This window comes from Carettochelys insculpta, chromosome 4 (assembly GCF_033958435.1).
Source record: "Carettochelys insculpta isolate YL-2023 chromosome 4, ASM3395843v1, whole genome shotgun sequence".
Classification (NCBI taxonomy): Eukaryota; Metazoa; Chordata; order Testudines; family Carettochelyidae; genus Carettochelys; species Carettochelys insculpta.
Genome location: NC_134140.1, coordinates 131,280,539 through 131,304,037, shown reverse-complemented (window position 1 = coordinate 131,304,037; position 23,499 = coordinate 131,280,539). Strand labels below are relative to the sequence as shown.

General features: G+C 49.9%; 1 protein-coding gene across 2 annotated transcripts in view; it reads right to left on the bottom strand.

Moving 5' to 3' along the window:
* The window catches only part of RBPMS (RNA binding protein, mRNA processing factor), a 104,046-nt gene that overhangs the window by 46,125 nt on the left and 34,422 nt on the right, over nucleotides 1-23,499 (bottom strand). For both annotated transcript variants that reach the window (XM_074993823.1, XM_074993822.1), the window contains exons 3-5: nucleotides 22,128-22,166; nucleotides 20,864-20,926; nucleotides 8,076-8,226 (exon numbers count right to left, since the gene is read on the bottom strand). In XM_074993823.1, the coding sequence (XP_074849924.1) occupies nucleotides 8,076-8,226; nucleotides 20,864-20,926; nucleotides 22,128-22,166 (253 nt within the window). The remainder of the gene's footprint in view (nucleotides 1-8,075; nucleotides 8,227-20,863; nucleotides 20,927-22,127; nucleotides 22,167-23,499) is intronic.

Below are 23,499 nucleotides of genomic sequence, written 5' to 3'. Positions count from 1 at the left end.
TCCTTGGGGAGTTGCAGTTTGCTTTCCAGACAGCTCTGAAGGCAGGACAAGAATCCATGGACTTACTGGGCAGCCAGGGACACAGGTCAGGTTCCAGCCAGTGGCTCTCTCATGGTGAAATGGGGCCCTTTCACAGCTACTCGCCAAAGGGCAGAGAACATAGAGGGTGAAACAATGTGCTCCAGCTAACGCCTGGATGCAGGAATCCAGGGGGAGGTTCTTCAGTGTGTGCAGGTGCTCATACCAGACAGGTGGACATCCAAGTCCCCCCGGGCCTTTACATCAACAGGTGATATTCCAGACCCCCTGCCCCACCACAGGCTGCTCACAACACTGGCATTTCATGCTCAACCGAATATTTATTTAACTGTCCCCCCTCCACAATCGCTTGCGACAGAGCATCACGGATGAAACCCCCCCTGCAATCATTCTTTTAGGCCTTGCTGAGTAGCACTCTTCTGGCCCAAACGAAAACCCAGGGTTTACGTGGCCTTCAGTGTTAGAGAGAGAGAACGAAAGAGAGGGGAACTCACTCCAACCCCTAGCTGGGCAGAACCCAGGTCCTCACGCCTCCTGAATAAAACAAATAAGCAGTCCTATGGCACTTTAAACCTAACAAAATAGTTTATTAGGTGATGAGCTTTCATGGGAGAGACCCACTTGTCCAGATCTGAAGAAGTAGTTCTGTCCCAGGAACGCTCATCACCTAATACTTTATTTTGTGAGTCTTTAAAGTGCTAAAGTCCTGCTGGTTTGTTTTGTGAAGAAACAGACCGACACGCCTACCTCTCCGTGCCCCCTGAACATTTGTTCGTTCCAAAAGGGTTTTTTGGGAAAGCAGACTGGGAACACGAATTGCTAGCCTGAACTCTCTGTCCCCATCACTGTCCAGCCCACTGCATTCACTGGGGAGTTGTAAACCCCTTTGAAAATGGGATTCTGTTCTTGCAGCACAACTCATTTTCCATACCCTGCCCCTAAAGCAATTCATATTTTCAGCTGCACTAAAAAAGTCCAATCAGCTGACAGATCCTTTTAAAAATATTGAAGTGATACATAAAAATCATTTCTGGCCAGCTTTTATTTTTCATTCACTTTGTCTTGTCCTAATATAGCCTCAACGCAGGGCACTTCTTTTGTTTTCTACATAAGCTGCTCCTTAAAATATTTACTTGAAAGGATGGGATGAAGCTCATACTTGGATTTCTTTTTACATAATTTAATACTCTCTTTTAATGAATTTTAATGTCTTTTTAAGAGATTTTGCTTCACTGCACTTGTGAAAAGTAACCAAAGTGCTTCCAGACAGCAGGAATTTGCAGTCATCGTAGGTTTTAAACCATTGCTTGCCTGATGGCAAAAATACCGCAGGACTGGCAGTTGGGTCTGGTAAACAAGTTAAAACAGCAAGTTTCTGAGACCTCTGTTCCCACTCTGATTCCCAGCTGCATGGAGCTCTAGGAGAAATGTCCCCAAAAGTCACACACAGCTGCTACGAGGGTGAAGTTCATCGCCATGCAGAAGGCAAGCACCAGGCCTCAGTGTGTTTGCACAGTCGTGAGCACTTGGGGGGGCACCGTTAGTGTTAAGCACCTGTGTCACCCCATGACTCTCCCCGATGCAGTCTCAGAGACACTTTTCTAGCCTGACCGTCTGCCCCTTGATCTTCCTCAGCTGTTCCTTCTCCTTTGCCTCTGAGTTCAGCTGTCGTGGAAGAAGCCAGAAGACAGCGCTCCTCAATCTCCTGTCAGAAATTTCTGCCTGAGTTTGAAAAGAGCCTGAAACAGTCGCTCTGTGAACTGTCCCATTCAACTTGATGAGTGTTAAACTTGGATGCTGATGAGGACACTATAAATGCTAATAGTGCTAACAATCTCGCCGATCATTGCAGCCCCGAGAAAGGAGACTGCTACATTACACAGCTGTTCACAGCAAGTACTCATTCTGGGGCCTTAAACTGGTCAGCCCAGGAGAAACCATCATTAATTTGATTCTCCAATTAAGAAGCCAGGCCCAAGAAGCCCAAGGAACACTTGCGTCCCTACAGTTTAGCGGCCAGGTCCAAGGATCTCATAGGACATCCGAGCCCCATGAAGGGCAGCCTGAACCATGGAGTTCAGTGGACATCAGAGGAGATACATGTTCATAATTAAAACATCTGCAGTCTATTGACAGCACTGTCTCATGCTGGCATCTAGACAGGGTGGAACTTGGTTGGTGGATGGACTTGGACAAGTTCTGTTCCTGCCATCCCTCCAGTTTGACTGCTGGATTGATCAAATATAAAGAACTAAGCAACCACAGAACAATAAGAACTAAGGGGCAGGGATAGCTCAGTGGTTTGAGCATTGGCCTGTTAAACCCAGTATTGTGAGCTCAAGCCTGGAGAAGGCCATTCAGGGACTGGACTAAATAGATATCAGGGATGGTGCTTGGTCCTACCAAGCGGGTAGGGGACTGGACTAGATGACCTCCCAAGGTCCCTTCTAGCTCTAGGAGATGTGTATCTCCAATTGTAAAACATAGCAACCCAACTAACCTCAGACAACATTTGTGGGAAAAACCCAGAGCCCAAATTTTCCATAGTAAAAGGGCAACAAGGGAATCAGCTGTGGGTGTTCATCTTGTACTTTGCACATCACCATTAACCACTTACAAAGGGTATGAAAAATAACACACTCATGTCTACAGCCAGGTTGCAATATTTGCATTCTGCAGGGGGAGTGTGTGTGAACGACCACTACAGAGCCACAGAAACACAGGGCTAGACAGAGCCCCGAGACATCATCTGCAGCAGTCTTCTGCACCGTGGCAGAATTGAGTAAATATAAATAATCTTTGACAGGTGTTTATCCACAACCTGTTTCTTAAAAACCTCCAGTGAGGAGAACTCCACAGCCTCCCTTGGAAGCCTAATCCAGCACTGAACCAGAAATTTCTCCTATTATCTAACCCAACTCGCCCTTCATGCCCAGTAACCCCTTATTCCTTGTCCCACCTGCAGTGGACAAGGAGCACAACTGATCGCCATTCTCTATATAACAGCCACCAGCACATTTAAAGACATATCAGGTCACCCTTCAGTTGTTCCTTTCTCACAACTAAACAGGCCCATGCTCTAAACTTCCCTCCCAAGTCAGGTTTACTAACCCATTAAGATTTTTACTGCTCCCTTCTGGACTTCCTCCGATTTCTCCACATCTTTCCTTAGGTGTGGCTCCTGGAACTGGACACAATGCTCCACCCGAGGCCTCACCAGTGCTGAGTAGAGCAGGACCATTACCTTGGCGCTTTACGTACAACGCTCCTCTTAAAAATGCCCCAGAATGGTGTGAGCCTGTCTCATAACTAAATTGCATTGTTTTGCTCATTTTCACTTTGAGATCCATTATAAAACCCTGCTCCTTTCCAGCAGCACCACTGCCTTGCCAATTATTCCCCTCGGTAGATTTACCTGGCTTTGCTGGGTCCTTCAGGGATGGGTTGGGGGGCAAGAGTCAGGGTAGGGGCAAGGAGATGTAGAGGGCCCAGGGCAGGGGGCTGAAGGTGTGGGGGGTGCAGGAGTCAGGGTAAGGGCTGGCGGGGCTCAGGGCAATGTTGGGGGGTACAGAAGTGACAGCAGGGAGCTTTGGGGGGGCTCAGGGCACAGGTGAGGGCAGCCAACAGTTTCTCCCTGGGGCAGGTCCAGAATGCCAGAGGCCATAGTGGCTGACTAGTGGCTTTGCTCCCCAGGGCCGACCTGGGGTGGTGGGCTCTGAGCTGGCTAGCAGCTGCTTCACCACTCTCCAGGGCTGTTAGGGACATGCTTGCTGCTCTTCTGTGGTCATTCTGGAGCACAGGTGCCCCGGCTACCAGATCCCTCCCTTTTTGTTTGCTGGGAAACAATCACATTCCAGGCACATCCCATTGTCCTGGCACAGACAAACCCTGACCTGCTTAAAGTTAAATAATGTGTGAGGACACTTCAGACCAAATTTGCTGGTCCTAGCTCTTACTGTGTAGGAGGTGTTCTTGAACAAACAGACTCACAGCTGGACAGACACACAAACAGACAAACTCTCTCAAATGTATAGTAGATTGGAGTTGTGCATTTGATTTTTCCTTCCTAAGTATAATGCTTTGCACTTGTGTTTACTGAATTCTGTCTTGTTGAATTCAGATGAATTCTCCAATTTGCAAACGTGTTATTCTATGCCTCTCCTCCAAAGTGTTAGCATCTCAGTTTGGTGTCCTCTGCAAATTTTACAGGTGTATTCTCCACTCCATTATTCAAATAATTAATAAAATGTTGAACCAGATCTGGGCTAAACCTGTGCAAGACCCTACTATACAAATGCCCTCCAAAACTGTCAGCAAACCATTGATAACTACTCTGTAAGTTTTTCAACCAGTTGTGCGTCCACTTCAAAATAATTTCATCGAAACCACATTTCTCCGGTTTGAGAGTGTTAAAATAAAGATATACTTCATCTACTTCCTCCAGCCATCCATAAGCCAGGAAACCATTTCGGAGAAGAAAATTAGGTTGGTCTGACATGTTTTGCTCTTGATAAATCCATGCTGACTATTCTTATAACTCTTTTATCCTGTGGGTGTTTTACACTGATCATATAACAATTTATACCAGCGTCTTTCCAGGTATCGATTTTAGACTTACTGGTTTATAAATCACTGGCTCCTCTTTGTTCCCCTTGTTAAAGACAGATACTATGTTTGAAGGTAGCCTTCTCTAGTTCTCTAGGACCTTGCATGTTCTCCAAGAGTTCCCAGGCTGTTTCAGTAAATCATGTAGGGTGAATTTCACCAGGCCCTGCAGACTTGAATACATCTAACTTATTTAAATATTCTGTAACCTATTCTTTCTTTATTCTAACTTCTGTTCCATCCCCCTTGTTGTTAATATGAAGGGTTTTAGGTATCCAGTCACAATTTTTTTAGCGAAGACTGAAGCAAAATTGACATTAAACACCTTGGCTTTTTTGGCGTTGTCTTACTGGTGCCCCTTCCTTCACTGAGCAGAGGAAGTAGGCTTTCTTTGTCCTTCTCGCTCTCCTAAGGTATTGAAAGAACCTCTTACTGCCCTTCTTGTCCTGTGCTAGCTGTACTTGTCTTGCAAGTCAGTCTTCCTGATTTAGTCCCTAAACACTTGTTCTTTTGTACTCCTCCTTACAATGTGGCCATGTTTCCACTCATGATAAGATTCCTTTTGAGTTTTCAGTCCATAAAAAGTGTTTCAGATGAAGCCAGACTGACCCTTTCCTTGTCTTTTGAGCCTTCCTTTGCAGTGGGATTGTTTGTTATTGTTGTTTAATATTGCCCCTGAGAAACTGCAGTCTCCCCTGAATTTCCCCACCTCCTTTGGATTTTCTTCCTATGGGACCTTACCTACCAGTTGTCTGAGTTTGCTAACGTCTACTTTTCTGAAGTCCTCATTCTGCTGCTCTTACTCCTTCTTTTCCCTTAAAATTGTGAAATCTTTCATTTCACCATCGCTTTCTCCTAATCTGCCTTCCACCTTCAGCTTTGCTACCAATTCCACCGTTCGTTGGAATCATTTCTAAAATGGTCCTCCAGGTCACTTCCTCACTCTTCTTAAACAGGAAGCTGTCCATACAATGCTCCAAGAACTTATGGGATGTTGTGTATTTTGCTGGATGACTTTTCCAAAAGATGTCTGGGAAGTTAAAAACACGCCTTCCCCCGCTCCCCCACCACATCTTGTGGTTTTGTTATTTCTGTTATTTGTTCTAGAAAAGCCTCATCCACCTCGTCCTCCTGACTGGGTGGTCGACAGTAGACTGCCTATCGTGACTTCACCTGCCACCTTCCTCCTGACTGGGTGGTCTAGAGCAGTCTACCTGCCATGAAGTCACTCCAGTAGATATTGACAAGTATTTGTTTGGAGAGACTTGTATTGGCTGAGCTAAGATTTAATTTAACCTTAAGGGGGAGATTTACAAATTAAAGAGAAGTAATATTCACCGGTAACCTTGTCTGAGTATATCCAATCAGGGTGGTGTTAGCTTGGCTGTTCTTCCACAGCTGTATTTGCAAAGAAGTGGTTTGTTGAGCTACAGAGCTTAATGCAATGGGAACTCGAGCCTATTTGCCAACATTCAGCCGAGCTTTGTTTATGGCAGCAATGTGTACAATTGTAAAAAGACATCCATCATATAGAAACAATGCTATTTACACTAGAGTCAGTCTGCAGCACAGTGGTTAAGAAAGATGCTCACTGAAATCTCTAGCTCCCGAATGGCGCTATCCTTCCACCAAAGAATGCCGTTAAACCATGTGATTTTTCATTCAGATTGTAATTACAAAGTGAACAGGCATGTGGTCCCTGCCTCTGTCGCACACACATCTCTCTGCAGTGTGACAGCAGGGTCGTTCACATTCCTCTGCCAGGGTTGAAAATTTGAGCATGTTCTGAACTCCCAAATCTCCATGTTAAAAAACCCAGCTTGGTTCTGCTCTAGCAGAACACCTGGGCAACATTGGGACAGGGCAGCCAACCATCTGTGCCGACGTGACCTCCAGGGGCACCCCTTCCAGCTGGCACAGATGGAACTTGATTTCACAGTGTTCTCTGTAAGCTGGTTGCTTAAATGGCCCCTGCCCATCTGATTAGCAGAGCACCCTCAGTCTTTCTACTGGCAGTGCACTTTCACACATGCCTTGGGACACACAACAAAATTTATTCTACACATGGATGGAAAAAAATTAGAGGGAACACTGGCCGCCACCACACGGGAGTGTGCAATATTCATTTGGCTAAATGACTGTGTGAGATGCTGGGAAAAGTCAGTCTCACGCATGAAATGCCAGTGGGAGTCCAGAAGGGACTGTCCCCATGATGGGGGAAGGGATGGAGTTGCGATTCCCTAAGGAATAGCCACCCTTGACCACTGCTGGAGACATGGTACTGATCTGCATGCTCTGTTCCAGTGCCCTGCTACCAGAATCATAGAAGATGTGATTTTCGACAGATTTCAAGGCCATAAGGGACCTGTGTGGTCATCTAGTCTAAACCCCAGGAAGACATGAGAATGGCTCCAAAATAATTCCCAGAGCATATCTTTTTAGAAAAACCTCCTGTCTTGATTTAAAAGCTGCTGGAGAATCCACCATGAACTTCGGTAAATTGTTCCAAAGTTTAACTGCTTACCCTGTCAAAAATGTATGTTGCGTTTTTAGCCTCAGTTTGTCGAGCACCCACTTTGAGTCATTGGATCACACTATACATTTCACCGAGCCTATAAAGAAATACCTGTACTCCAAGTAGATACTTACAGACTATGACCAAGTCACCCCTTATCTTTCACTTTGAAAGCAGACTGAGCTCCCTGAATATCTCTTTCTGTAAGACATGACTTCTAGCCCTTTAATCATTTTGGCAGCATTTCTTTAAACCATCTCCAATTTATCAACATACTCCTGAATTCTGGGCACCAAAAATGGACACGCTATACGAGCAATGGCTGCACCAGCACCAATAAGGAAGTAAAATAAGCTCCCTACTATGACTTGAGATTCCCGTTTCTCCCTCCAAGGATCCACTAGCCTTTTTGGCCACAGCAATTATCTGCGATGACTCCCAAATCTTTGGCAATCACCGACCCCTGGAGAGAGTCCCCCCACCTGCAAGTATGGCCTCTGTTCTTCGTCCCTAGATGTATACATAGACATTTACATCCTCCACTGTCGTATGCAAATATTTGACCTCCGCTTCTAGATGTGACTGTGCCTTGAAGATCCAAAGAGTACCAGTAGCAACTCTATCGCCAGAAAACAACAGCACAGGCAAAAAGAAAGGCCACTTCGTCATACCTACTGCCTACACAACCTGCCAGGGGGTCACCTCCAGCTTCAGGTCTAAGAAAACCACCTCATCTTCCAGCCAACGAGAGGAGGCGCATTTCATTCACATCTAACATTGCTTTGCACAGTCACCGAACTAGCGCAGTTGTTTCTCTTCTTGGAGGTTGTCTAAGTCACGGAGTGCCCCAAAAGCCAACTCCTTGGCCATCTCTACCAGCTGTTGAATGAAGAAGACTGTAAAACCAAACACTTACATGGCTCTCTGGTAATGAACTGAGGTACAGTGCTGGGGAGAGGAGTGCTCGGGTTCGGGGTTCCCACTAGCTTGCTCTTGGCCATCTTGGTGTTTGCCTTGGCGAACTCTAGTCGTAGCGTTTGCGGAATTTCGGGGTCAAAGCGAATTCCCTTTGTCAAAGCAAGAAAACAGAGTGTGTCAATCATCTGTACAGCCAATAGGGAATGAGGTCAGCCCTGCAGGCCAGTGTTCTGGGCACTGGCGGGAGAAGCCACTGCGGCTCAGGGTGCCAGTACCTCAAACGCACTGCCTGAAAAGCCACGCAAAGCAAACCCAAATCACTGGGATGGGGATGGTGTTAGCCTGCAAGGACAGCCGGGCTGGCAGGCCCCAGGAGACTTGCGTAGGGCTCCAGGGGTTCCTGGGGTCTGGCTGCATGGCTCTGATTGCAGGGTGAGAGCCTCTACCACTAGCCACATAGGCAAAAGTACCAAAATTCCTATTTTAAAGCTGAATCCAATGACGCACGTTTTCAAAGCAAATTCTTATCTTTAGTGAGTCGGCAGATAAAACATTCACTAATAAGGACTCTGATTTCCTTAATTTGTTTCCAAACAGGCTCACAAAGCACCATGGAACCGGAACCAGAAATCGCTATGGGAATAGCATAGGTCACAAGGTCACATGCAGCAGCCTTTGAAGGCTTACACCTTCAGGCCATGCGGTGTCCCAACTCAGACACTACGCAGTCACAGGGCAGAGGTAATGACCAAAGTCGACCTCGGGTCTCCACTTACTATTACTAACCATGCTGCAAAGAGGTAGCAGAGCCTGCCAGGGGCTTGCAGAAGAGCCACAGCTAGAAGGCAGCAACTCTAAAACTGGAGGAAAGGAGACGAGGTTCGGCGTCTACTCGGAGTGAAGGGCTGTGTGGGGGTTGCATGTTGAGCAGGCCAGGGTGGGGGCTGAGGAACCGCACAAATATCTTTAAAGTCAAAAATCAGGAGAAATGTTCCTGTCGGACTCCGGCTGGACTCCCAAACTCTAGAATTAAGCCCAAGTGGGATCCAAAAGGCGAGGCGGAGGAGGCAAATAAAGGAAAAAAGAAACTAGGGATGTAGAGTCCCATGTAATGAGTTAACTGGTCAATAGCTTTAACTGATTAACCATTAAACAGGTGGACAAGGGGCTGCTGGGTCACGGGTGGGGGGCGGATCAGGGGAGGAACAGACTCACTGGGCCTCTGGGCAAGGTTTATGGGGGTGGGGGGGACAGTGCTACACCTCCCGTAAGAAGCAAATGGAAGGAGCAGAAGTGCTGCTGCTTTTACTCAAGTAGTTTTCCAGAAGGCTGTGGCAGCTTTTTCTTAAATTACTCTTTCCCCAGAACAGCTGTGCTTTTACTCAAGTAACTTTTTGGGTACTTTTCCCATGTCTGCCCCTTTGCCCCTACCCCAGCAGGCTATAAGGGGCCTCACCTCCAAGAAGTTGTACACTCAAGTCCTCTTGTTGTATGGGCAAGTAACCAGCTGTGCCCCTGGCTGGCCGTGCCCATGCATAAACAAACATGCCATAACACCGTGCACACCCACAGACCACCCATCACATCTGCGTGCGCACAACAGAAGTCCCTCCTGCTCTGACAAAAGCCGGGACTGCTGGGCACAGCAAGAAAGAGCCAAGCTATGTTCCCCAGGGCACGAAGTTGTTTAGCAAAAATAACACCAGATTTTCCCTTCCAAATTAAAGTTTCAACATCCTACAAAGCCGCCGAAGTTTAAATGACCTAATTTGTCTGGCACCAAATTCTGAATTGATAGCAAGTCGCATTCCTCTAACATCTTTAGCATCAGTACCATATTTGGCAGTGTGGGTCCTGCTGCACTGAGCCCTTATCCTCAGGGATTAGCTGAGCCAAAAATATTTAACATTTCAAAAGAAGACAAGGGAAAACAGAGAAAGACATTAGAGAACGGGCTGTTCGCTGTTATCCTGGCCCCATGAGATTACTCAGGGGACTCAATGATTTTTGCCCAGAATGGCATCATAATGAGATTAACGCTGTACAGACAGCAGGGAGCTGGGCTTCTTGAAATCCGTTTTTCTCCTGGGAACGAGCAGGGCATGAATGAGTAAATCATTAACTGTGTGGTTTGAAAATGGCTCCCTTCAGGGCCAGGCCACTGCTTCTGGGGCTCCCCAGGGGACAAGGGACAGCAGACTTCAGGTCCGGATTGCGGGGAGATCTGCGCAAAACACCTGTGGTAAAGCACAAAGCCCAGCAAGACTTCTTGGTTTTAAAGTTCACGCCAAGGTTAAAGAGAAGAGTTACTTCTGGGCCCAAACCTGGGCCCGTTTGGGTTTGGTGCAGATGAAAATCCCAGTGACGCTCAGCTGTTTCAGCTGGTTTGGGTTTGAGTCTTTGAGCCTTGGTGTCCGACCTCGGATTGAAAGGGTTAAACTCTCAGGGCAAACCCGAATAAACCAGAGAGGGGCAAAGGCTAACTCTGCAAAGGAGATCGATCCAGTTCAGGTCATTTACACCCCCCAGCCTGACACGGGTTATCCCACCGGGGACTGGCCTGGAGCCAGTGCACAGCCACCAGTCCCAGAGCTGCACAGCAGTGCTAGTGTGTGAGGGAAGTTGCAGGTGTCTGATGGCAAGGGGCCGGAGCCCAAAGTGAGGCTGTACGAAGGCAGAGCTCTGCTGAGGCCAGAGGAATTACACACACTGAAGCCGAGGTGCGTGCTCCTCTCCCTGGGGATGAACAGGGCCAATGCATTGGCCACAGAGTCCCTGCAATGCAGTATTGAGTTCGGGGTCCTCGTTTGGGACAGCATTTCAGTGGGTTTAGGCCGGGGTCCCTCACACAATTCAGAGAGCTGTGATCTGTAGGTGTGTCGGGGGGCAGCGTCCGCTTGGCAGAAAGTCAACACTCCTTTACTGTGAGGACTCTGGGCTGGACTTTACTTGCACGGGCCAGGTGGAGGGATTCCTGTCTTCCGGGCTGAGGGGAAGCAAACCACAGGTTTGGGCTGCCCCATCCCCACCTGCCTTTTGCTGCAATGCGGAGGGTACCCAGCGTGTCCATTTTCTGTCCCATCCCATTAGATGAAAGAAGAAAGAGGGCTCCTGACCGACTGGGAAGATAGAAAATTAACATAACGTTCATTCGAGGGATTAAAAGACTGGAACATCTCATCTTAGAAAAGAGGAGACTAAGTGGCGGGGGGATGTGACAGAGGTCTCTAAAATTTGACTGGCGGGGAAAAAGCGAATCAGGAAAAGTTATTTACTCATTCCCATGACCAAAGAACGAGAGGTCTTCAAATGAAACGAAGGGGTAGCAGGTTTAACACTAACAAAAGGAAGATTTTCTTCACTCAGCGCACGGCCGGCCCGTGGAACTCCCCTGCTGGAGGCGGCTGGGTAGATCAGGATTTTAACAGGGTTCAAAAAAGAACTAGATAAATTCATGGAGGTCAGGTCCACCAATGGCTGCTAGCCAAGATGTCCCTGGCTGGAAATGGATGTCAGCAGAGCGATCACTTTGGCGGCTTGGGGATCCGCTGTTTTGTTCACGCCCTCTGGGGTGTCAGGCGTTGGCCTCTGTCAGCAGACAGGACACTGGGCCAGATGAACCTTGGGTCTGACCCAGTGTGGCCGTTCTGATGTTCTAAACACCTACTAGCCGGCAGTGATCATAAAGAGGGACGTGCTGGTGAGTGGCTGTCCAATGTGGCCCCACAGGCAGGGTTCCCTCCGTTTTTTCCCATCCATGTGAGGAATAAATTCGTCACATGCACTGCAGCTTACCTGGGCACAAGCAAACCAGATGCTGTTTTCATGTAGCCAAATGCCAATCGTCTACGTTCAGGAACACGGAGGGTCGGCCACGCTTACCCAGGCTCACCACGAGTAGGGAGCAAAGGGGGCAGTTGACCCCAGACCTGGAATTCCAAAGGGACCTGGTGCTCCGGCCGCCGCCACCACCATTTTGGGTCCTCTGAAGTGCACGGCTAGGCAGCTCCGCTGCTCTGCGTGGCTGTGACAGGTGGGGGGCTGGCAAGCACCAGAAGGGGACAACTACCTTAGGCCCTGCCCCTTCCACTCTTGGCACCACCCTTTGTGGGGCATGGAGCCAGGGCCTCCTTCCACCTTGCGGCGGGGCCCACGCTGGCTGTCAGCCCCCCCCACTCACTGGGAAGTAGTGGCTCTGACAAAGATTTGAGGGCTGGTGCAGATAACTGGTTGAACATGAGCTCCTGGTGTGACGCAACCGCCAAAAGGCTCAGGTGCGCCTGCGATGCATCAACAGCGGTCTTGTGAGCAGGATCAGAGGGGCTATTTTACCTCTGTGTTTGGCACTGGTGCGACAGCTACTGGACACGGCTTACCCCAGTGCTGGGCATCTCTCCTTTTATATGATGGACTTATTGGACCCACAGGAACCGCATGTTGGGCATAATCCTGTTTGACTGGTCACCACTCCTTCCTCTGTTGCTCTGCTCCATTTAGCCCTCTGCATGTGAGCATTTCCCTTTCTATTGCCACCATACTGTTCTCAGTGGAGTGTGCGTGTGGGGAGGAGTTATTAGAGGGATGGTGGAACAAGAGCCCCTGGGCCGGGGGTGGGCTCCCTGCTTCCTTACTGCACATGGTTTTCTTGGTCAGACTCACCCACAGAGTGGGCACATCTTGGCCACAGGAGCATCCAGTTCTGGTGCTCACAATTCTGGTGCCTCCATCCCTCGAGGTTTAAGTCCTGGCTTGACAAGGTCCTGGTTGGGATGACTTCGTGGGGGTTGATCCTGCTTGAAGCAGGGGGCTGGACTAGATGACCTGCTGAGGTCCCTTCCAGCCCTAGGATTCTATGATAAGAAGGATGTTGGTAAACTGGAAGGGTCAGAGAAGAGCTGCCAGAATGATTAAAGTGCAGACAACTGGGATATTCAGGGAGTTCAGTCTCCTTAGCTCCACAAAGAGAAGACTAAGGGGAGACTTGATAGGTGCATGGGGAGGGGGAACATTCACTAATGGGCTCTCCAGTCCAGCGAAGAAGAGCCTGCCATAATCCAATGGCTGAGAGCAGAAGCTAGACAAACACAGACTGGAAAGACGCGGTACCTTTTTATGGTGAGAGCCATTAACCTTTGGCATGACTGATCCCAGGCCATGCTAATCCACCACTGACTGTTTCTAAATCGAAGTGGGACGCGCTTCGAACAGATCTGCTCCAGGAACAATTCTGGAGAAGTTCTCCGGTCTGTGTGCTCACCAGGGCCTGAGTAGATGGTCCCCGTGGTTCCTTCTGGCCTTAGAGTCCCCCACCGTGTGGCTTAAGAGCAGAAATGTGTTGGGCAAACAAAAGGGGCAGGGACAGTGCTGATGGCATTGCCGTTGGATGCAGCAGCCAATCCCGGAGCTGGATTTTAAAAACGGGGGCTAGAGAATTCCTTCCCCACTAATAACATTTGTACCGATGCACTGGCTGAGGCAGGCAGGCAAACCCTGTTGCCTGCGTATCTGCTGAGCCTTGCCCATACCCATCTGTTGGGTAATGTACGCAAGGAATTACGGGTCACTGTGGTATTTGCTCCTTCCACTGCAGCATCAGGCATAGGCCACGGCTGGAGATGGGATACGAGACAAGATTACAGATTAGGGTGCCCAGGCAGCCTCTGGCAATGAGAGGCCAGGATCTCAGTTGTGGGGGAGGGAATGTAAAGGCGAATTTCGGTACCATGAGGGGCAGGTGCAGGGAATTATTTTGTTAGCTACCCATCACTGCCAGCACTGCCTGGGCTCAGTGTGCCTGTCTCCCTGGGATCTGTTTGTGCATGCTGGGCATGGACATGGGGACGGCTGTGGCTAAATTAGAAAGATGGGGTGGGAGAGGCATTTCATGAGTCTCTGGATACTTTGCAGGTGGTGAGCGAGATGGAACCACAACTGTTCTTGCAGGGAGCAAGCAGTGGCTGCGAGGCAGATTATGACATATATTCACACAACCAGCTGTCCACACCTCTGACTCAGCAGCCGGCTGGGGTCTGCGTCAGGTGGCAGAGGCTGCTGGGCCACAGTGACTGGATGTCTTGAACAGGATGGACCATTGGTCCCATTGCAGTGACAGCGGAGGGGAGATTCTGGCAGACATGGCATCTCCCCCTCCCCCTGCCAGCCTGCAGGGCACGCTAGCAAAGCAAAATGATGGGAGGAGATGGCCAAATGCCAATCCCGCATATGCAGGAGTTGGATAAAACCTGCATGAAAGAGCAAACACCCTCCCAAACCCCGACATGCCTGCCCACTGCTGGCCTTTCTGTACCTTCCTCGGAAGTAGCCAGCCCTGTGTGTCTGAGGATACAGGGCTCCATGGACGTTTTCAGCTGCAACGTTCCCAAAGCTGCCCCATTACACAGCCACAATGCACAGAAGAGCTCTCACCCACATGGAAAAGCCTTGGCATTGTCAGCTTCCACCTCATCTCCTCTGGCTCTCTGCCTGTGAAAGTCAGGGCAGTCGGCAGGAAGCACAAGGAGCTCCTCTGACATGTTCCACACATTTCTTCTTATCACTAAAACTCTCCCCACCGCATTAACTCCTGCTCTGCCAATGGACAACGTGTCTGAAACACACCCCGGCTCACTAATGCACAAGACTAATCCTAACTGAGATGAGGTTTTAAATAGCTGACAAGGAGAAAGGTCTATGAGATGGCTGAATAATTTCATGACCAATTGTATTTGCACTTAAATGAAAGACATCTAATCTCATGTCTCTGGGCTCACTCACGGATCGCAGGCCTTAGGGCCTCGTTCCATAACATGCATCAAGGTATCAGCTGGTCTCCAGAAGGATCAGGAGGGAAAACCCTGCCCAGCCACCTTTACCCAGTGCTGTAAGTATGTGCAGATGTAGTTTTCTGAGCCTGAACCCCTTTCAGCGTTGCGGCTGTTTTCTGACGAGGTTCTCTCAGTACATAGAGGAAAGGGCCCAGCATCACCAGAAACACTTAGACGGATGCAGAGACTTAAAAAGCCCCTGGGTGCATCTGCTGACCTAATGTGACCAGCAGTTCTCGCTTTTAGGTGATGTTCTAAGCACAAAGTGGGCAGCATTATTGCCTGCAAACATTCAGCAAACTAGCCACGTTAACCTGAAAACATACTCATTCAAATCAACTAGCCACCCTCAACCAGCCAAATAGCCACAAGTGGCCAGTGGCTAGCACAATGGACACCACACACCTAGGCTCACAGAGGGGACCATCAAGGCCATCCCGTATGACCTCCTGCACATTGCAGGCCATAGAACCTCACTCCTGTAACAGACCCCTAAGCTTCGGTCCACCCCCTCTGGGGCACCTAGCACTGGCCACTGTCGGCAGACAGGCTACTGGGCTGGATGGGCCTTTGGTCTGACCCAGTATGGCCGTCCTCATGTTCTGTCCTCTGGCTGAGTTACTGAATTCCTCAAATGGTGACTTAAAGGTGTCGGGTTATAGTGCATGTGCCACTGTCAAGAGTTTAAACCTGCACGCCACCATGTTCCTTGCTGCAGAGGAAGGTGAAAATCTCCAGGGGTCTCTGCCAGTCTGAGCCGGGGGAAACTCCTTCCTGGCCCCAAATAATGGGGATCAGTTAGACCCTGAACATGGGGACAAGACCCACCAGCTAGACTCCTGGGAAAGAATTCTTTGTGGTAACTCAGAGCCCTCCCCATCTGATGTCCCCGTCTCCAGTCATTGGTGGTAGTTGCTGCTAGAGATGGGCCACACACTGTTGTTGGCAGTGTCACCCTAGCATCCCCTCCATCAACGTAGCAAGCTCGGCTGAGAAGCTGGTTAAGTGTTTTGCCCCCACAGCTCCCTGTGGAAGGCGTTCTGGACCGTCGCTCCTCTGAGTACAGCCTCGGCCTAATCTCCAGCCTGAACTTGTGTGTGGCCAGTTTCTATACGTTTGTTCTTGCAGCCGCATGGGCACTTAACTCCTCTCCCTCCCTCCTCTCTCCCCAGCAGACTTGTTTGGCTGGGCTGAACACCCCAAGCTCTTCGAGTCTCCGCTCCTGAGGTAGGTTTTCCATTCCGCTGATTATCCTTCGAGCTGATCCCTGAACCTCCTCCAGTGTGAACCATCTGTTTTAAACACAGGAGCCCAGACCTGCATGCAGATGAGGATGTATCTGTGCTGTATAATGGGACAGCATTTCCCTTCTGCACTGGGAATACCTAGCTGGATGCCTCCTAGGAGGACATTAGTCCTTTATTTATTGCTGCTTAGCATTGGCAGCTCCCAGTCCCTCTTTGAATAACCAGTGCAGCCAGGTCTGTCTCCTCCTCTGTGATTGCCAGCTGCTCAGGCCCCATGTTGTAGCAAAAATTCTTGTTGTTAGTCTCCACATGCGTGAGCTTGCACTTTGTACGATTCAATTTCATCCCATGTCTATTATGCCAGTTTACAAGGCCATCCAGGCCTTTTAGTTTGATATTCTGGTCCTCCTCTATACTGGCAATGCCTCCCCACTCTGTGTCATCTGCAAATGTTATTAGCACACGCCGATATCTGCTCTCATTTCTTCCATCTATGTGCAGGATAAATTTTGTTATGTGCCTTGCGGCACATGGGCTGTGCACCACCAATAGAAACGCACACTGCAGGCGGGCGCTGGGCAGGAACTGAATCTCTCCTGGAGGGTAGCCCATGTGCTCATCTTACAGGGAACAGTGGCACACTCCAACTTCCTGTGCTAAGGTCATTAATAAAAATGCTAAATAAGACCAGTCTCAAGACCAGTCCCTGAGGCACTCCACTAGTAACCTCTCTCTAGCTTCACAGGTCACCCTTCAGTATGTTGCACTGTAATGCCCCTTTAACCAGTTCTCATCTTAATCCACATCTTCTCCAAAATAACTAATAGGTTCTCATGTGAACTGTACCCAGCGCCTTACTGACATCCAAGTAGATTAGTTCTCTGCTTTTTCCGTTGTGTCAATTATCACTTGTCTACTCAAACAAGAGCAGCCGGCCTGACATGGTCTACTTCTGTAAACTCGTGTTTGTACTTTATCCCATTTTCTGTTCACCTCTGTCCTTAACTGCTTCCTCTTCCAAAATGTTGTCCAAGATGTTGCATATGATTGAGGGTCAAACTCACAGGCCTGTGTGTCCTAAATCACATTTTTCCCCTTGAAAATAGGAACCGGATCAGCAACTCTCCAGTCATAGAATGAGGCTCCCGAGTTTACAGAATCCTTACCCTTGTGCCAGTTCCTTTAACGTTCCTGGATGGAGGTTATCTGGGCCCCTCATTCAGTTCTATTTAGCCAGTGGGGCCCAAACTTTTTGCTTCAAGTATCCCCTTACTTCAGTCCAGGCTCCCCCTGGCACTTGGAACCAGGACCAGCTGCTCTGGGATGGGCAGGGACTCGGACAGGGGTAAGCGTGCTGTGGCTGGGTCACAGTTAGGGGCAGGAGCAGGACTGGCTGCCACACTGGTGCTGGAGTGGAGCTGGGTGGTGCTCAGCAGATAGGGAGCCTCTGCCTTAAGCTGTTGAGTTTGACTTCCACCTTGCACACGGCGACGTCTCCCTCCCTATCCTCATTTCCATTAGCCACCCTGCCACGAACCCAAATGCTGCAGTACCCTTACTGACAGCTGAGACAAAGTATTTGCTCAGGTGTCGGGTCCGGCCTCAATAATCGTTCATCTCCACCCAACCTCAGTGGTTAGCGGTCACTCTTCTTTTCATTTATGCAGCAATGGTGCTGTTTAATTTTTGGTTTTAAGTCCCTTGCCAGGTCCAGCTCTGCTTGGGGAAGATGAAGCTGGACAAAGTCAGGCTGGAAACAAGGTGTACATTTCTGACGTGAGGACAATTAACTTGTGGAAAAATTTCAAACGACTGGTGGATTCTCCATCAATGGCAAGAAGGGTTCCCTCTTATTTTTTCCATGCATGTGCAGAATAAATTTTGTGGACCACAGCTTGTTGGATGTGCACCACCAATAGCAACACATGTTACCTATTGTAGGTGCTTTGCCAATCAGCTGGGGGAGCACCTAAATCTCTCCTGGGTAGGCATCCAAGTGCTCGACTTACAGGGAACTCCAGTCAGCACCTTGTGCAACTATTTTCTGGACAGAATAGGACTGGGGATGGCAACCTGCGGTTCTGGAGCCGCATGCGGCTCTTTAAGGAGCCACTTGCGGCTCCGAGAGCTGCCACTGCTGACTCCTCTTGCGGCTCCTGAGGCTGTTGCCGCTTAAACAAAATACTAAATTCAGTTGCTCGCCATTGAGCCAACTGAATTTAATGTTTTTGTTTAAGCGGCGGCAGCCAGAGCTGCACAGCTGTCACCTGCGGCAGCCTGGCACCTGGGAGAGAAAGCTGGCTGGGCAGGGAGCCACCCCACATGGGTGGAAGTCTAAGCCAGCAGGAGAGCTGTGGGGAGGGTGGCCGAGCCTAAGCCTGCCCCTGCCAGAGCCGCACAACCGCGCCAAGGAGGAGGACACGATGGGGAGCAGCAGGGGGAGGCCACAGCTGCAGCAGAAGTGTGCGTGCTGAGGAGAGTTAAGCCTGCAGGCAGGGGCTGGGGCTGGGGCAGAGGTTGGGGCTCAGAGGGGTTAAGCCTGGAGGCGGGAGGCAGGTTTGTGGATGGGGATAATTTAACTTTTTAACTGGTACAAATCAGTGTGTGTGCGCCCGCTGGTCTTAAAATGGGTGACAGAAGGTCTGGTTTGATGTTATTTATGAAGGACTGTCTCGTATTCATGTGCATTGCAGCTCTTGAAGGGTAGATTTTGTAACTGAATTAGAAAGAACTGTCTCTTCTTGAGATTTCAGTTGCAGACCCCTGGAATAGGAGATGTAAAATATGGATAGCCACATGGCTCAGTTTTGCTCCTGGCTCTGGAGGCAGGTGTGGTACAGAAGATCACAGTCAGTGCATAGTAATCCCTTCTGCAAGGCGCCTGGCCGAGACTTGGGTCTGCCCTTTTGGAGGCATCCCTTGCTCTGCTAAGCAGTGACTTTGGGCTCTCAGTTACACCCCTTCCCATAAAATGAGGGGGAGAAGTTACCCCACTTGTGATGTGGGACATGAGGTCTTGCTCCACAAGGAGGGCTGCGACGTGCACAGGATTCTTAACATCAGTCAGTCAGAGTTTGCCCAGGAACGGGGAGTTAGCACTGCTGTGCCCATGGGGCGCTCTGGTTCAGTACTTAGCAGGCAAGCAGCGTAGGGCTGACTTGAGCCTGGTGCAGTCAGCCTGTTTGGAGATCTTTGCATAAAGCCTCAATAAATCTCAGCTATACATGTGTCAAGGGCTGTTTTCAGAGTCTGATAATCTGGCCAGCTCTGGAGTTACTCAGGAGCCAGAGTGCAAAAGGTGCATTCCTGAGCCTAGGGCCATCCTCGAGCAAATTTCAAGTTGCTGCTACAAAGCATGTTGCTTTCAGGAACATCCACATTCTCAGAATGGACAGAATTTTTTTTTTCCAGAAACTTCACAAAGAACAATTCACCGGGGTCAGAGAGCTAACGAAAACAATTTCAACCCAAAGAGTTAAAATTAGGCAGGAGACTTAGCAATTAAAAGTAAGCGATCAGGATGGAAAAAGTTAGGCAACGTTACATTCAGGCATCACAGCAAGCCCCACCCATAAGGACTGGTATGTGGGGCCAAAGCTTCAGTTGATGGAACTGGCTTCAGTGGCGATGCTCTGATTTATCACCGCTGAGGCTCTGAGAGGGCCACGTCTCTGTAATAGCATCGCCGGATCTCTCAGGTGACCTCCTCCAGTCAGCAGGCAAAGCACGCTGCTGAGAACTCCACAAGCACCAGTTCAACTCACTGGGCTTAGCTTTGGTTGCAGGCATTGTTGGGAAGAGTGGGAGCATGGTCGAACTGCAAGGCTGGCCGAGTAAATCTGCGCTCTCTCTCTCTCTCTCTGCTGTAAGGTGCTCAAGCTTCGAGGTCCTGAGCTCAAGGGTCTCTTTGCAAGCGGCTACCTGATTTGCAGAAAACTGAGAAGATCAGAGCAGCCCTCACTTTTCTGACCTGTTTTTAGGGTAAGAGACTGATTTGCTTGTGCCCCAGTACAGTCAGGAATGTGGACAGCAGAGAGGGGCTAGGATAAAAATAGGAAAGAGATGGCTCGTTAGGAAGTAGTGAAGGCTGTACCGCTAGCAGCTGATAAACAGCAGAGCAGGAAGCACTTGGGAAAAGGAGATATTTACAAATCAGTGAGCGCAGAATGTACACATCCTCACATTGAAGGGATTTAGAGAACTACCAGCAATCATATGGGGAAAGCCCCAGAGAGCCGAGGAAGTCGAAAAGCTACACAGAAGCAAAAGGCACAGTCCTGAACCGAAAACCATGTGGATAAGTAACTAACGAAAATCCCTGGGACAAAACTATAAAGCTGTTAAACTTTACAGTGGACCAGGTTAATGAACACCCGGGCAATGAGCAATGCATTAATGAAGAGCAGCCTGCGTACAATCAATCTCTGTTATTTTGGATACAGAGGTAGATTGGAGAACAAGAACACACTCAATACCCACCGTTCTGAATGTCGGATACGTGGGAGGACCACCCTGTTCCGTCCGCACAGCTCAGGAGTAACGTTAGAAGGCTCAGCCCTTGGTTTTGCTATCTAGGGGCTCTCTCAACTCACAGCTGTATAAAGCTACTCAGCTCTGCAGTTCATTCCCTGGATCCATGCTGCCGCCTCCCTCACCCCTCAGTCCTCCTCCACCGAGAGCACGAACGCTTCACCCAAAGGAATTGCCGTACTCACATTCAGAGCGTTCTTAGCAGCTTCTGCTTCTGAGCGACTGTCAAAGCTGACAAACCCCACGGGCTGAGGAGAGACAAGGAAGGGAGAGGGTCAGCAGCAGATGCAGGGCCATGCACCCTCCCCGACAGACACAGGGACCTGCCCGCTACCACCCATCTGGGACACCTGGAACCCATAGTCTGCACCAGCCATCTCTGTGTCAGAGCGGAGAACCACCCTGCCGATCTCCAAGAGCCAGCTCTGCCCAATGAGCTTCGCTTGGACTGGCTTGGTTGTAAGATCACAGCCTCTGTTGCCTGCCTGGCCTTTCTGTGGAAGGCATAATGGCGCAGCGCCTGGGCCATGCTCCCAAAGCCTGATTGAAACAGCTGGCCCCAATGATGTTCTCGAAGCGCAGCCTTCAGACACGCTCCGGCCTTGTTCTAGGACTGGCTCCAGCATGTACCGGATGGGGCTCCGGTCTCTGAGGCAAGGGCTAGATGGACCGTACGAGAAACCTGTCTCCTGCTCTCCTTTCCAAGCACCTGGGGGAGAAGATGGGCCTGGACTCTGCAGGCTACTCCTGCGTCCTGGCTCCTCTCCATTTTCCCTGCTGGGTAATCGCAGCAGGGCTACAGCAGAAAACTGGGCTCTCTGCTCAGAGGATGCTGCTGCAGGGGCTGGCGGCTGAGCCATCGGCTGCTCGCTTTGCGCCAGATAGGTGCCATGCTGAGCACCAGCCCATTCGCCCCATCCTCGGAGGGTCAAAGGGAAGCTCTCCCCACATGCAAGGGAAAAAGATGGATTCTGCCGAGGCCCTGCACTACGCTGCTTGCCCCAGCTGGCCTGAACACCTTCCCCTGCTGCAATGGAAGGCTGCAGTGTGCTGGGGCAGGGAGCTGCTCATCACGTCACTCTGGAGCGGTTTCAATTGCGTTCACAGCTCCACTCGCCCACAGCAGCACCAGCTCAGAGCATCTTCCCGAGAGCTCACAGGTCTGGGGCCGTAACACCTTACCACCTTCCCCCGATGATCTAGGCACATACCCCAGGCTGCTCAGTCTTAAATTACCAGTACTCCCCTCAACCCAACAAACACATACAGGCACCTTGTCGCTTGCATTTATAGCAGGGCCAGCGGCTAGCCTGCAGGGAGGTGGGAGACTGGGGAACACCCTGACCCTGGGGGTGGGTGAGAACCCGAGGTGCGGCCACTTGTTGCTGCTAATCGCATCACCGCGAAGGTCTGCAATACTGAGATTTGGCGCACTGGCTAGGCTGTTACCTGTTTGGAGGTGAGTTTGATAAGAGACCCTTCGTAGCCCTGCAAGAAAAGACAAAAGCATTGTTTAGTTGAGGCGTGCACTGGATCCTCGCAAACAGGCAGCACTTAGAGCAAAGAGTGTCGGGTTCTGACCAGGATTCCCCGTAAGCTGAGCACCTGGGCGGTTGCTCAGGAGCGATTACGGGGCTGCCCAGCTGATTAGCTGACCGCCGGCAGCCTGTGTTTCCATTGGTGGTGCACATCCACCCAGCTCAGTGCACATAACAAAATTTATTCCGCATGTGGAAGGGAAAAATGAGGGACCCCTGGGTGCTGACTGCTTTTACCCTGAAATGTGTAAGCAGGCGTGCTGGGCCTTCAAGGCACATGCAGGGCTCCCATGGTGGCCTTTGAGGTACCAGCCTAGAACAGAGGCAGGCTGGGCGCGGCAGTGACTGTGGGGATGGGTCACAGTGTCAACTATCCTTCCCAGGGTGGCAGATGCCAGGATAGGAAGTGTGAAGCCCAGCCACTGCTAGAACAGATATGGCACAGACACCCCTTTGTTGGGCATATTTTCTAGGCATACAATACTGGGCAGGACTCACCCAAGTTATGGCCCCAGGTGTTGACAAGTGTGGCAACACAGTAGGTGAAGTTATACGGTTGCGCCGTACAACGTTAGCACATGTACCAAACTGACGCTGGCAATCAGGTCCATCTAAAACAAACTGATGTGTGCTCTGCTGAATTTGCATGTGAGCAGTAAAAAAAGAGTCATCAAGCAAGAAAAAGAGGGAAAGGAAACACAAACAGGTGAGAAAAAAGCAGCAGGGAACATCCTTCCATACAGCCCTTTTGTCTGACGAAGTGGGTCTTTGCCCACGAAAGCTGATGCTCATACCTTTCTGTTAGTCTATAGGGTGCCACAGGACCCCCTCGTTGCTTTGACATAGCTACTGCCTCTCAGAGAGGGGGATTAGCTACACGGATGGCAGTTGCATCGTCACTAAAGTAATACAGTGGTGCAGCTGAAGAGTTGCACATGAAGACAAGCCCTCAGGCAGCAGTGAGGTTTTACCTTTATTTTCCATGGACCATTGCTGACTTTTGTGTCTCATTACTTGCACTCGAGTCAACTGTGGAATTCAACTTGTTCTTCTTTTACCTAATCCAGTGCATTTAAACTGAAGCGTTTGGGATGCTTTCTTTGGTGCGGCACTTTGTGCACGTACTATTTCTGTGGAGGAGACAGCGCATGTTTACAGCAAGTCTGCTATCTAGGAAGGGGCTGGGCAGCACACAATCTATATTTCTGGGGAAAATCTAAGGCTGGGAGTATGCTGGGGTCGCCTTGCTGGATGACCCAGGCTGGTAAGTGCCAGAGTGCGGC